Raw genomic sequence first — 14,171 nt, forward strand, 5'->3', positions numbered from 1 at the left:
CGTTTTGGCAACTAGGGGGTGTATACACAATATTAAGCAGGAGGTATTAATGTTGTCACATAGCTGATATGAGCCACAGGCTGTTCCACAAATATAATTCTCTTAACTCTAAACTGAAAAGCAGATTGGCTGACCTTTGGTTTACAGCTTCAGGTTTGTTGCACTGCTGGCTATCTTAAACTGTAATGTCAGACTGTACTGACCCTGTTGCAGTGAGCATGTTTGTCACTGCAACAGGGTTTAAAAAAAACAAAACAGAAAATATTACAGGAACGCAAGAACACCAAAGGTTTGCTTATTTGAACAAGGGGGAAATCTGTGGCTACTTTTCAAGTAGCAAATAATTAACACTAGAGGGAAAAGCTGCATTTATATTCCAACATGTTTTGTGCTACTTTTAAACAGTATTGAGCTCAAGCCTCAAGTGCATTCAGTATTTGAATATTAGATATTTTACATGCACGCGAGCAGCACCGCACTCCCTAACCCTTTCCCATTTTTACATTACATCAATAAAAACAAGCGTCACTCCGACCTGAAAGTTTGCAAATTCTCATACCAATTAATCTCCAATAACAACCGATAGTTAAAGAGACGAGGTCTTCCTGATTTGCTTGGGACCAAACACAAATAAACTGAGCTGTTGCTAAGTCACAAGCCTGCGTTCAGATAGAGAACTCATGAGGTTCGGGCACACGTCCAATCTCAAGGCCTCACTGACTGGGAATACACACTCGTGCTGTTAAAACTCAGTAAATTATTCATTCACGTCTACCATCAGTTTCTCTTTATGTCAGTCTAAAAGGCAGATTTCATTAAAATTTCCCAGCTTAGACATATTGCACTTTGCCACAATTAAGGTTCTTTTATGAAATGTGTGTAATTAATATTATGATGTTGAAAATTGCTGCCGTGTCATTACTGTGTAATCATTTTCAAAATGCACGGTGAATTCGAGTAAATTAAAAGTAGCATGATCTCAGCTAGCTACACTGTTTTTTTCCTCCCTTGTAGGTAAAAGACATCTTCAGCTCGGTCACCCAGAGATGTCATTAGAAGAGTTGTTTTCATTTCTATCTTAATTCCATTGTGTGTCTGGAAGACCACAACAGACGAGATAATGAGAGAGTGGATGAGCAGGCTCAGATCTTCTGGGGGAGGTTTAGCTAGCAGCAGGTTTCCACTCTAACGGTGGGCCAAATTAACTAAGATGGATCACTGTTAGCACATAAAGTCTGAAGTCTAATTAGATCATCTGCATGACTCTGAAGCACTGTAGTACAAACTTAAAGGACTAAGGTGAAAACTGACTTTCCTCACAGCGGGCGCCGATTATGCGACTATGCACTAAGTGGCTTGTTGACTGGCTGGCAGATTCTGTGCAGGGTTGCAATTAATAGGTATGTTTCATTGGTTAGTTTGTTTGTTTTTTAAATATAAAATTAGTTTATCTTTAAAATTTAAAGAAAAAAGGCCGAACACACAAGTTCTCCACTCAAAGATAGATATTTAAAAAAAAAAAAAGGAGACATATCTGTGTCCTAGATGCTGATTAAACGGTTACTTTGCATGGCTCCGAAGATAAAACTGCAGTCCTGGCTTAAATTAAATGGATGCACGTCCATGTGGGACATTTACTAATGGACATTTTTATTTGACTTCATCTTATATTTGAGCTTTTACTGGTCAGCAGTTGTGAATTTTTGCTGTAGCTACTCTGGTTGTTTTAAATGCTAGAGTAATACTAAGGTTAGTGAGATTTAAGGTTGCACGACTTTGTTTCAGTTCCTGTATTTGAATATAAGGAGGGGCAAAAAATAAGAGAAAACCTCTGACATGTACAGAGAGGACAGACTCTTTTATGCTGTGGTAAAGGTTTTGTGTAGATTGTTTGGGTCTCTTTAGAAATATGGGTTGCTGCATGTCAGTGCAAAGTTGCTCTAAGCGATCAACCCTCTTGTGTGATGAAACATTTCTGTTGTAAAGGGTGTGATCTCTTTCAGGATTACAAGTCACCGAAGAGTTGGATGACTATGAACAACACGTTACTCTTATTCTACGAGCCATTGGCATCAATAGTTCTCAGTCTAACCTAACACATATGATCTAAACCAGCATGTCAGACCGTCCTCTCCGCCATGATCACTGAAATACCAAAGAGACTTGGAGAACTGATGCAAAGACCACCAAAGTTGTTTTCTAGGCATGTTCAAGAAACTTTTTCTCTTTTCCAGGTATGAATGGCCAGTTTAAGGTCATGCCAAAGCATCTCAGTTGGATTAAAGTCCGGACTTTGACTAGGCCACTCCAAAACCTTCAATTTAGTTATTTTTTCCATTCAGAGCAGGGCTTGCTGGCATGTTTCAGCTCTTTGTTCTTCTGAATAACCAAAGTGTACTCGAGTTCAGAAAATGATGGTCTGATGGTTGGACACTGACTTTCAGGATTTTCTAGTAGAGAGCAGAATTCAGTTACTGAAAATCGTCCCAGTCCTGATGCAGCAAAGCAGCTCCAGACCACCACACTACCACCACCATGTTCGACTGCTGGTATGACGTTCTTTATGAAATGCTATGTCAGGTATATTCCAGACAAACATTGATGCAAACCTTCCAAAAGGGTGAACCTTTGTCTCGTCAGTCCACAGAATATTTGCCCAAAACTCTTAGGGATCATCAGGATGTGTCTCTTTCTTATTTATGAATCATGAACTCTGACCTTAACTGGGAAAAGTGAGGCCTACGGTTCTTTAATGTTGTTGTGGGTTAATTTTTTCCTTCTGGATGAGCCACCGATGCGCTCTTGGAGTAATTGCGGTCAGACAACCACTGCTGGGAGGGTTCACCAGTATTCAAAATTTTCTTCATCTGTGGATATTGGCTCTCACCGCGGTTGAGTGGAGTCCTAAAGAAACGGCTGTGATATTCTTTACAGTTTTTAATCTACTTTACTTTGACAGAAAGGCTTGTTTTAAGGGATTTCTTAATTCAGCAGGTCTGGCAGTTTTCAGACCTGGATCTGGCTCCTTAAACTGAACTCAGCTTTCCAAAGAAACATAATTAATCGAGATGAATTCATGAATTTACAAGGAGGAGCAATTACTTCATCACACAGGGTCAAGTAGGTTTGAATAGCTCTTTACTCTTAATAAATAAAACCATTTAAAAGCATTTTGGATTTTCTGAGGCATACAAGAATGACGCAAATATATTTTCACCAATTTGGTTTTCCTCAAGTTGAGCACGATGCCCCGTATCACAGTTGATTAAGTGACACGACACATCTGGAGTTCTCAAAAAAAAAAAAAAAAAAAGGAAAAAGAAAAAAACGTTACCCACATTCACTTTCGAAACTGGACGAGGAGTTACACCCATTTCCTGTTGTCGAAGCTCTCTGTATCATCACCCACCCTTGTCTGAATGACAAAACAAAAAGTTCAGAGTTTCTTTCTCTGGAGGTAATAAAAAATTCCCAACATAAAACAAAACTCTGACACTGCCTCACAAATGGGCTTTGAATGTAAATTAAAGCAGACAACAGATTAAGTTAGAACATCACACGAGAAAAAGAAAGTAGTTTTCAAGTTATTAAATGTTTAGAAAGATTATATTGAGAGAGTATATTTACTCAACACTTACATGTTATGGGGGGTTCTAGCTGTACTTTTTAAGTAAACGATTTCTGTCAATAGCAATTTTGAAAAGCTCATAAATGTTCCCTCTGTGGCAGCTGCTCTCCAGAACAGGAGTACTTTGAATGATATTTCGCTGAGCACTGACAGTTCAATTTCAACTGCCTTGGTCAAGATAAATATCTAAGAGACTCGGAGGGTTTACTTATTCTAAAAATGCATCACACGGGCGCATCTCTCCACATCAAGCCGCGTCTGTTGCAAGAAATATGATGAAAAACCTTTGTCCTACACTTCTCATCCGATTAATGATTAACAGACTGGTAGTGCTCGCATGCACAAACAGTCATTAGCAGACTATCACATCAGTTTGTTTTTAAACTGCCTTTCCACAGACTTGTGAATGAATGAAAATTGCAATTATCTTGCAAGCCTATCATCCAACCAACCTTGATAGAAAAGAAAGAAATCTATATGGGTCCCTAATGAGCACTGAGCACCATTGCTGTCATTTGATTAGGGGCTTAATTGTGATAATAATGAACAAATACACCCGGCTCTGGCTAAAACGGTCTTGTAAGCATTCAGCTAATTAATGGCAATTTGCCCACTGATGCCAATGAAGAAGAAAATCGCTAGGGAGACACATTTTCCCCATTCAACCCACAGAAAACTAGACAGCACTGTGCTGACCGTGAAGACGCTCTAGCAAACTTTCCACAGTAACTTATTGTTCCCGCCGTGGCAGAAAACATGAGCCTGGCCAACAAAAGTTGATGCTGTCTTCTGTGGATCCGGCTAAATTGTTGGTCAAATGCTTGACAGCATTATTCAGCCATCTTGAAAGTAGGCTGAAACCATGTCACAACACAACAACAACAATGCAGACAGGCCAATCTGCAGCGACAGTAGCACGCCGACTCTCTGGTGATGCAGAGAAGGGGATGGTTGGCAGAGCTCTGGCAGTAAACATGCCCGAGGACACACATAGCCGAGATGCAAGGAGGAAGAACACAGTCAGTGACAGCGCTTTCTAAAACGAAAAAAATCACAAGTACACAGACGACAAAGACAGACGAGATAAGGACGACATATGAGGGTAAGCCAGGTCCTTAATGTCTGTACCCTGTGAACATAGCCATCCATGTTGTTTCTGACCAATTAGGCAGGCATAAAGGCAAGAGGCTGGAACTCAGCTGGGGGCTCAAAGAGTCTGCTGGTTACATCTAGGCCACTCTTCTCCACTCCTTCCTTCCCTGCCTGAGCAGCAAGGCCAAAGAGGGAACGTGGGGGTTAGAAGCGGTGGGGGCAATTTCATCCGGCACCTAGCAAAGGACATCACGCAGAGTCTGCAGCAAACAAGGCCAAGGCCTGGACCCTTCATCTTTGCAATTTTCTTCATCTGTAGCAAGCACACACACACACACACACACACACACACACACACACACACACGCAGAGCCAGGCATCATACAATGGCCAAAACTCAAGGAGGCTGAAAGCATGTGTGCAACAAGAAGATTTTTGCCACGAGGGAGTGCTTTTGAAAGAAGACGGCAGTCCACATACATTCACAGAAATAGCAACAAACAGTCACAAAGGCTGCTTCTGTCATCCTTTGTTGTTATTATGGAGCTAATAATGTCTGCCAGAGCAGTCAAAGAGGGCAGATAATGGTTGGGAAAACATGATTATACGCTCTTATTTATTTAAGCCTAAAAGTGGTGTGAGACTATGATGTATGATCATGATATACAACATGATGTATAACCTCTGTAGCTAGAAACTGGGAAGTTTTGGCCTTATCAAAAACCTACTGCCCCAGGAGGGAACACTATGGAGCATCCAGTCAGGAAAAAAAAAAAGTGTTTCTCTGCTGTAATCACAGGCCTTCAGAAGCCAGGATTAAGATATATACACACTATGACCTCATTATGTCAGCAACGCTGTGAACTCAGGATAAACGAGCTTCCATGGAACCTATTGCAACATCACAGCAATGGAACGGGTGATGGTTTAAAAAAGGTTTTTGGACCGTGTAACAAAATCTTAGTAAAGTGGAAATTTACTTATAAGAAAGACACACGACTGCTGACAAGAGCACAGCTCCGCTGTTTGAGTACAGAGTCTAAGTGCGGCATAAAGTGGTCCCGACCTTAGGTCTTGACAGTCTAGTTTTTCTGGTAACTGATGTAATACCTGTAGGCTATAGTAAACATTGCCAGCAGGACTTCGAACAGCAAACAGACAGGCAGATAAAATCTAAAAGCTTGTGCAAATATGGACAGGGACAAATGACAAGAAGGTTGGGGGGATAACAGCTGGATTTTCGCTCTGTAACAAGTGAAAACATCTGCAAACTGTTGACCAGGCCACATTATCAGGAAAGTCTAATAGCTGTGTGCGATTTCAACTGAAAAACATTTTAAAAATGGACAGAATTCAAGCTGTCACACAACCACGCACACAAAATGCTGTAAAAATACCAAACCTAAACTGCACTATTATAAAATTCTGGTTGAACATGTGGACTTTTTAGCCCCTCCCTTGTCAAATGATCCTCCACTTCCTGTTGTAATCTAAACCAACACACACACTCAAAGACACGCAGCGCATGGAAAAGCAGACACGAAAATAAACAAATATACTTGTACAAAGCAGCCCATCTGCACATCTTAGCCATCTACAAAGCGTTTCGTTTGAATGCCCTGCACAAGAGATATGTACGTACACACAAGCGCACGCGCACACAAAGATACACACCTCTTGAAAAGCATGCCTAAACAGAGAAACTTTCCCTGAAGCTAGTGCCCTCACCACAAAGGAAATCCAGGAAGAAAACTGCCATGAATGCAAAAGGATGGAAGCTAACATCTCCCTCTTTTCACGTGCATCCTTCCTTTTCCTCTCTCCATTTCACCTGATCACTTACTTCCTGCAGTGATTGCCTGGGGAAAGACCTGGTGCCGTGTAGTTTAATCAGCTTTTATCACCTACAGAAAAAAGCAACTCTGGTGGCTCTGATGGGGGAAATTTTTCCCTGACGTTTCTCTATCTTACCGTTATTCCCAATGACTGTGTATATATATATATATATATGCATGTGTTTTCTACAATCATTGGTTTTTCTGCAGAGCACACGTTTCCTAGACAAAGATAGGTTGACCTTTAAGGTCATCAGCTGTGGCAGCTGACATTTTCTCCCTTAGACATCAAGCATCATATTTAAAAAAGGTATGCTTGATTACTAGTACTCATCATTTTATTTGTGTACAATGCACGGGGATGACAAATTGTACATTAATGCAAAACAAAGGCAAAGAAAAGTATTCATGTTTGTAAATTATTAAAATACCAAAAACCCGCTTTGAACGTTTAGTGGAAAGTGGCCGTGCATTCACAACTACAACCGGCATCGTGCAAATATCTGCGTTTGCTTGGTCATTAAGTAATAGGTGCTGTTCTGTGATACTTTGAGTTTTCATCTAAATCAGACTCAGTATGCAGTTTAAATAATCAGCAGCTTAGATATTTAATGTTCCTCTATAAACACTCTGCAAATGTCATCTCACTACTATAACTGAGTGTATTGTTTTTCGCTGAAGCTTTCGCAATGCAAGGTTACGTCACATGATCTCAATTTAGTTTAACACCGCCAACACATTGGTGACTTTGCAACAATCTTCTATGAAACAACAGCAGGAGACTTTCAGTATATCCAGCAGTGACCTGAAAAGTGACGAACCTATAAGAATAATGAGTCACAACCATATTCACTGCTTGTAAGTGAGCAAAAAATGCCTTGATAGACAAGTGGGTAGAACACAAGCCCAGATGCAGTTTCAGGTTCCCTAGATTGATTCACAACCAGAAATGTTGTGGCTTTCTCCAATATGATGTCTAATATTTTTGGTCCAAAATGTTCCAATGGACCTGTCCAAGACTTCCTGACTTCATTGTTTAACCAGTGCTGGTTATTTAAAAGGGAAAAAAAGTGACCAGGTAACCAGCGCCACAAATCCCATCCCAACAGATTCTGCATATTCACATACAGATTCTATTTATGGAGATTAGGTAAATAATGGATTGCTTTGCTTGCCAGGCTTTGGTGTTGTCTCACTGCATTAACCGGTGACATTGCCCAGGTAGTGCTAAGTAGCCCAGAATAAAACCCACTAAAAAATTCTAATTCAGCACAAACTCAAGTTTCAGATCATAGATGAAAGGGTCGATTACTTCTTGTGTGGCGGAGGAGGCCGGAATCGGTGCTCAGCAACACTGACGGGTTTATAATATCTGCCTCAGCCGCCACTGACTTGCACAATATATCAATATCCAGCGGGCCGAGCGGCTCTCTCCCCACATAAACAGACCAAAGACAACGATGGACTCACATTCCAAACTCCAGGCGCTGACATTTGCACAGCATCCGCAGAGGAGAAGAAAAGCACAAATGTTCCAGCTCTGTGGGAACACCAGCAGAGTGTAAGCCTTTTCTTAAGACTTTGTTCGTCTTCCGTTTCTTTCTTCTCTCTCAGCAGGCGGCCATTTTCCTGGCCCAGACTGGAGGTTGTTTGGCACACCTGATTCAGAGCAGAAGACAGCAGGGGAATGAGGGGCGGAGGGAGGTCACAGCGCTCGAAGCCAGCCAGGAGGCGCCAGCTTAACGGCAGCGTTTTATTCAGACAGTCACCCAGCTCACTGGTCATTACGGCTATAAGGGGATTTCAGGTCCAGCTACAAGCTCACCTATTTGTGAGGCTTTGTGTTGGTTTTGTGTGAGTGTGCTCATGTTTGTGTCATACAGCGGTTCAGATTTTGGTTTCCCCCCACAATTATACTCTTAAAGAAGAGTGAAACTTACACTTTACTTTAAAGTACCACTGTGTTGTCTGAAGGACAAATAAAGCCGTTACTGTATCTAAAAAATATGGCACACAGTGGCACTTTTTTTTTTTACCAAAACGTATTCCAGGGGATTTCAGTTTTGCAGCTGATGTCGTTTCAGTTCACTTTTACATGACATCAATCGGTTTCTCTTTTTTGAAACGTAAAAAAAAAACCAAACAAAAAAAACTACTAGTATCTTGGGAATTTTTAATGTCTTCTGGTAAATTCTGCTGGAAATAAAGCAATTTTCCCTGCAGCCGTTTACTCATCTGGAAGCTGAAGTAGGCAGATGAGGTCTGTGATGCTGCTGTTTGTTTGTTCACCTCGCTGACAGACTAACTGAAGGTGGTTTAACTAAAACTAAACCGTCTTATCGCTGCTCTGTACTTTTTGCTGTCGTTTTACTCACTTTGTACTTTAAAAACTGTCTCACTTTATTTATTTATTTTTGGTTCAAATACACAAAAAGGGGGCTTTCCACTTCTCTAGCATACTGCTCATTATTGTGAATTGCACGCAGGCAAGCACACACAGCCAGCTGACCAATAAATAGACTTGTCTCAAAACAGAACAGATGTACCTCATTTGATTGTTGTGATGCAGGTGGGCTCGGGCCTGGATGAATAAGCACAGTGACAACAAAACTGAAACTGTCAAACTTCTGATTTGTCCCCAAGCACTTGACAAACTAGTGCACACACACACACACACACACACACACACACACACACACACACACACACACACCAGCCTTGAAGAGTTTTATTGCTCCACTAGAGGAGGCTCTGCCACAAGAGGCTGCAGTGGCTCTGTCCTCTCACTGCAGTACTCAAAGCTGTCAACTCCATCTCCTCCATTCACATACATCTTATGTTAGAGGCCACATCACATTCTGCTTTACACAAGCAAAGAGCTTCATTTTCCTGTACCAGCATATCTCTGCTAAACATTCAGGTGACAGAGAAGAGAGCACATCACAGGCTTCAAAGAAACCACCTCTTAATGCAAACTTTGCTTCTTCTTCTTTTTCTTTTTTAAATGTATGTGATGTCATGGAGACAACCACACGATGCAGAGGCTTCAGTCTGGATGTGCCTCAGAGCTCCCATCACTCCCTGACATCTCCTTTGCTCTGCAGTTGTGTTTGTTTGGCTGTGCTCTGGATCTGGATTACTGCACTCCAAGTTCTAACCTTACTGAATGTAAAGGACATCAGCAACAAAATGTGCATGCAGAAAAGGAAACCCCTCCTGTTACTCCAGGCACGCATTTTTGTGGTGCGATCTCTGCTATCCGACTTCTTATGCCAGAGCCAATGAGGCAGGAGTATAGGCATGCAGGCGACTCAGTGAGCCATAACGTCACAGAATTACAAATAGGAGGCTGTATGAAAATAACCCTTATCTTTATCCTGCTCAAGACTTTTGGTGGAGAGCGAACTTGTCCCAGAGTTTGTTTCCGAAACACTTATAGCACTTTGGCAGTTCATCCTGAGGGCCTGATCCAGGGTTGGGCTGCCTTTAAACATTTGTAATGTGTGATCAGGCAGCCATTGTCCCTCGATTCACCCTCTCTTTGCCAGTGGACGCATACACACAGTGGAAGAAGGTGGGGAGTCTGCTTTCTAGTTGTTGGCATTTAAGAAAAACGATGCCCATTCACAGTTTGGGCATTGAGGCACTCAGTGGGCTGGACCAGAGCCTTTTTGTTAGCTTTGGGAGGGGGATACCCTCTCTCTGCATTCCATTACAGTGAAAAAAGGGAGTGCTTTTGCAGGGATGTAGACCACATTGTGAGTTTAGATGACTGGCAGCAAACAAAAAGCAAACATGTATTCTGAATGACAGATCCAGCTTCACAGAAACACACATTAGAAATACAAAAAAAAAAAAGAGAGAGAGAAAGCATCAAAACATGTCAGTTTTATTGTTACAGTTGCTTTTTGATTTTGCATCTGTGAACCTGGACAAAACACAGGTTCACAATGTGTCAGCCTGTGTTGGCAGGGTGTATGTGAGCCTCCAGGAAACAAAAACCCCAAAAACTAAACAAGAGCACACAAAACAAAAAAAAAGAAGCCGTTTGCAGCACTGCCAGCAGGCTTGAGGTGATGGGAACTGCAGCAACAACAACAGCAAATAGCAAAAACATAAATTTGGCCAAGCACGCAGACCTGAAAGCATACAATGCAAGTGAGCACGGCTGACGTCTGCTCTTCAGCACTTTGATAAACGTCTCGGTTTATCGGAAACAAGATGAATATTCCACAACAATAAGTGGGTGTGGAGGGCGTGGTGGAAAATAACTTTTCCTCCAACGATTCCGACCCCGTGGCATGAATTTTGCAGAGCTCAGCTGAACGCACCAGGCAAGCAAAGTCACACTGACATTCACTTGAGAGAGCATCAAAAAGGAGGAGCTATGAGTCAGTGAGAGCTCAGTGCATGAGGGCAAATCACCCTCCGTTCTCTGACGCCTCAGTCATTACGGAGCACATCACCTCTGGGTATGAAAGGCATGTGAGCAGCGTGCGAGGGTGACACCAAGCTGGAAGCGAGAGTGACAACAGGACTTATGAGTGTCACATACCGAGGCTGAAACCTATCTGTAACACTCTGGCCAGCGATTACTCCCAACACATCCCACCTTCCCACTCCTACTACTCTTTCCCCTCATCACCAGCCTCTCTTGCCTTGAGTGGGTACAGATGTGTGAATCCTCAGACGCTCCCACTCTGGAGCCCTTATTGGACCCATAGGGCTCAACAAAGGCTGGCACACAGCTTGGAGAGCTCCTGGCCAAAGAGAAGCTGCACGCACTCCTATCATTTGCTTGATTGTGTGAGGCAGATACAGAGGTGCCACAGCTAATTTAAGGACTGTCACATGGGCAAATGAAATAATTGTTTAATAAGAAATATATATATATTTCAAAAAGATGCTATGTTCCCCTGCTATTCTAGTTTTGTGCACAAACGGGAGACCATTAAGTCCATCATTAGTCCAGAAACCGCTTTCTGTCTTTATTAATAGAACTCCAGCAGGAATTAAACTACGATAGTCAAAGGCGTTGGGTAAATTTAGACAAATAACATGACTGAAAAGGGCTTTATTTTGGCTGTTGGACAGCAGCTCAGTAAACAACAGCCACACTGCTTCTGCCTGTATTGTGCGCCAAATTCGGGCAAGTCAGATTAAACATTGTAAATATAATTACTTCTTTCAAGAGTGAACGCCTGTTTTTTCCACGTAAAAGCAGACTGCCATTTATCTGCTGTGTTAGTCTGTTGTGTTTTGACAGCATGAAAAAGCTCCCATTCAAAAGCAACATTAAAAACAGATAAAGCCACATAAACACAAAAGTATTGCTTGCAGCCTGTTCGGTCTATCTGATAGATTAGGCGTTATCTTGGATTATATCTGGCCTCCATTTCCCCCCTAAATGTATTGCTTTGTTTTTTCCCGTTAGGTTTACTTCTCATATCTCAACACAGCCTATGTTGTACTTGTGCCTATCACGTGCCAGTCATCCACCTCTTGCAGGAACATTGAACTTGATGTTCCGGCAGCAAAGTCACAGTGGCTTCCTTACCTCTTTGACTTTCTCCCGGCGCTCGTTGGTCTGCGGGTCGGCCGGTCTGCCGCTGTCTCTTCCCAGCGGGGGTTTGAACAAACACCTTCTGAACTTCTTGTAACTAAAAGTATCCGAGTTGGCACCGTGGTTAGAGGATGTCACTTTCTCTGACGCGGACTCTGTCTTAGACCTGGAGAGGTTCAGATCCTCCTGCGCTTTGCCCCCGGCGAGCCGGACCTCGGTCGCCTCGTAGGAGACTGGGGGTTTGCGGCTCTGACTTTTCAGCTTGATGCCAGCCTCTCCTTTAGCCGAGGTCATGCCCTGGTCTTTGGGTCTTTTTAAGTGCTCCCTGACATCGTTCTCTGAGCCGGAGCCAACGGTGACTGGCTGGATCTCTGTCTTGGACAGAAAAATGCGTTTTAGTCGGACAGAGTCGGGCAAAAAGAAGAGGGCCCCAAAACACAGTGTTACCAAACCCGAGAGAAAGAGCAGAAACATGAATTTCTGGGACAGGCGCAGACCCATGCCCGATGCCGAGACACCGGGCAACTTTCGGAAAACCATTGAAAGTTTTCTTGAGACGTTGCCTTACAGCCGAGACAGTGTTTTGACAGTTTCCACTCCACTGAGCAGCTTCCCTGCTGCCCCGAGGCTTGCGTAAAAACTCAAAATGCGGGACTCCAAACACACACCCCGTGACACTTGCAGAGTGGCATAAAGAGCTTGCCAGAGCAGTCTTTATCTCGCTATCGATTTGATCTGCATAAAGCGAAGGTTAGGCCTGCCCACATTCACAATTCAGCCTACCAATCATTTGGCAACACGAATCTGAAGATGTTCATCTATATAACGCAACCCGCCGGCATCAACACACTGCAGGATGCAGGGTCTAAAAAAATTAAAAGCATAAACAGCACAGGGCTTCCGGGATGATGAACAAATGGCACAGGCGTTCACTGAAACACTAAGCTATATTCATGGAAACAGCGCACGCCATGGGAACATATAAATGCACTTTTAAAGGAGATGATTGTGTGTCAGACCCCTGAACAAAGTTGCGACTCGATGCATTTTTCCACGCCGTGCAGATCATCAATAACACGCTGCCCTACGGTGCACAGCCTCGAGCGAACGGCACAGCATCGTTCCCTCGTCCCCGCTCACACCGACCCACGTTGCCGCATCACAAGCTCCTTAAAACACGTTTCAGAATCACGAGCCGATGTCGTTAGCGCCTGTGCTGGTGCAGCTGGTGCACGGGAACGCGTGTGTATTCCTGCCGCTCGTCTGTCAGATGCGCTCCTCCGTGCTCCCGTTTTCCCCTCTTCTTCTTTCCCCCTCTCACTGGCGTCAACACGCCGGGCGAAACAAATCGCCGGATGACATGAAAGAAGGCGGGTTTTGTCCCGTGCGAAGTTATCCTAGCCCCCCCACGATCCAAAATCCGGAGAATAAACAAATCCACCGTCCAGTCCTCCGGTTCCCAACAAAGACAGACACCCCCGCCGCGTCGTCTCACCAATACCCGGCCAACGTCCGCCCGCCGAGCCTGAGCCTAGCTCTCGCTCTCCCTCGCTTGTGGTGCGCACTTGTGTCGCCGTGCCGTGGACGTCCACGCTTGCGTAAAAAAAGCGAGAGGAGAGAGCTGGAAATGTAACATATAGTGCAGGCAGGAGGAGGAAGAGGAGGAGGGGGAAACGGTCCGCTGCTCGACAATCCAGTGGGCTGGTCGGATTTCTTGATGGAAATTCACAACAGCTTATCAAAACACAGTTAAGCCGTTTGGACAAAGGGAGAGGGGTCTGTGTGGCCCTGTACGTTAGGAAAGCATCCACACACACATACACACACACGCCCACGAGGAAATCCTTGAAAAGCTGAAGAGGATGGATATATCTGCAGCAGATATCAACAGCAATTAAGAAGGACACACACACACACCCACAAAACAAGAGAGAGTCAGTGATTACTCAGTGGGCTCTGTGCATGTTGGAAGATAAGATTTTTTTTTTTTTGTTCAAATTTGTTTTCATTGTCCATGAATGAAACCTGAAACCCTCCACCTGATGAGTTATTT

General features: G+C 43.4%; 1 protein-coding gene across 2 annotated transcripts in view; it reads right to left on the reverse strand.

Moving 5' to 3' along the window:
* Positions 1-13,889, reverse strand: part of LOC146659467 (mannosyl-oligosaccharide 1,2-alpha-mannosidase IA) — a 204,139-nt gene extending 190,250 nt beyond the window's left edge. Inside the window, exon 1 of one of the 2 annotated variants that reach the window (XM_085423530.1) lies at positions 12,113-13,889. In XM_085423530.1, coding sequence (XP_085279656.1) covers positions 12,113-12,658 — 546 coding nt within the window. In that variant the 5' untranslated portion in view covers positions 12,659-13,889. The remainder of the gene's footprint in view (positions 1-12,112) is intronic. The other variant, XM_085423531.1, reaches the window with a different exon arrangement.
* Between the last annotated feature and the right edge of the window lie 282 nt (positions 13,890-14,171).

Source organism: Rhamphochromis longiceps, linkage group LG11 (genome assembly GCF_057381845.1).
Source record: "Rhamphochromis longiceps isolate RC_006_pf linkage group LG11, R_longiceps_female_GT1.1, whole genome shotgun sequence".
In the NCBI taxonomy this organism is placed as follows: Eukaryota; Metazoa; Chordata; class Actinopteri; order Cichliformes; family Cichlidae; genus Rhamphochromis; species Rhamphochromis longiceps.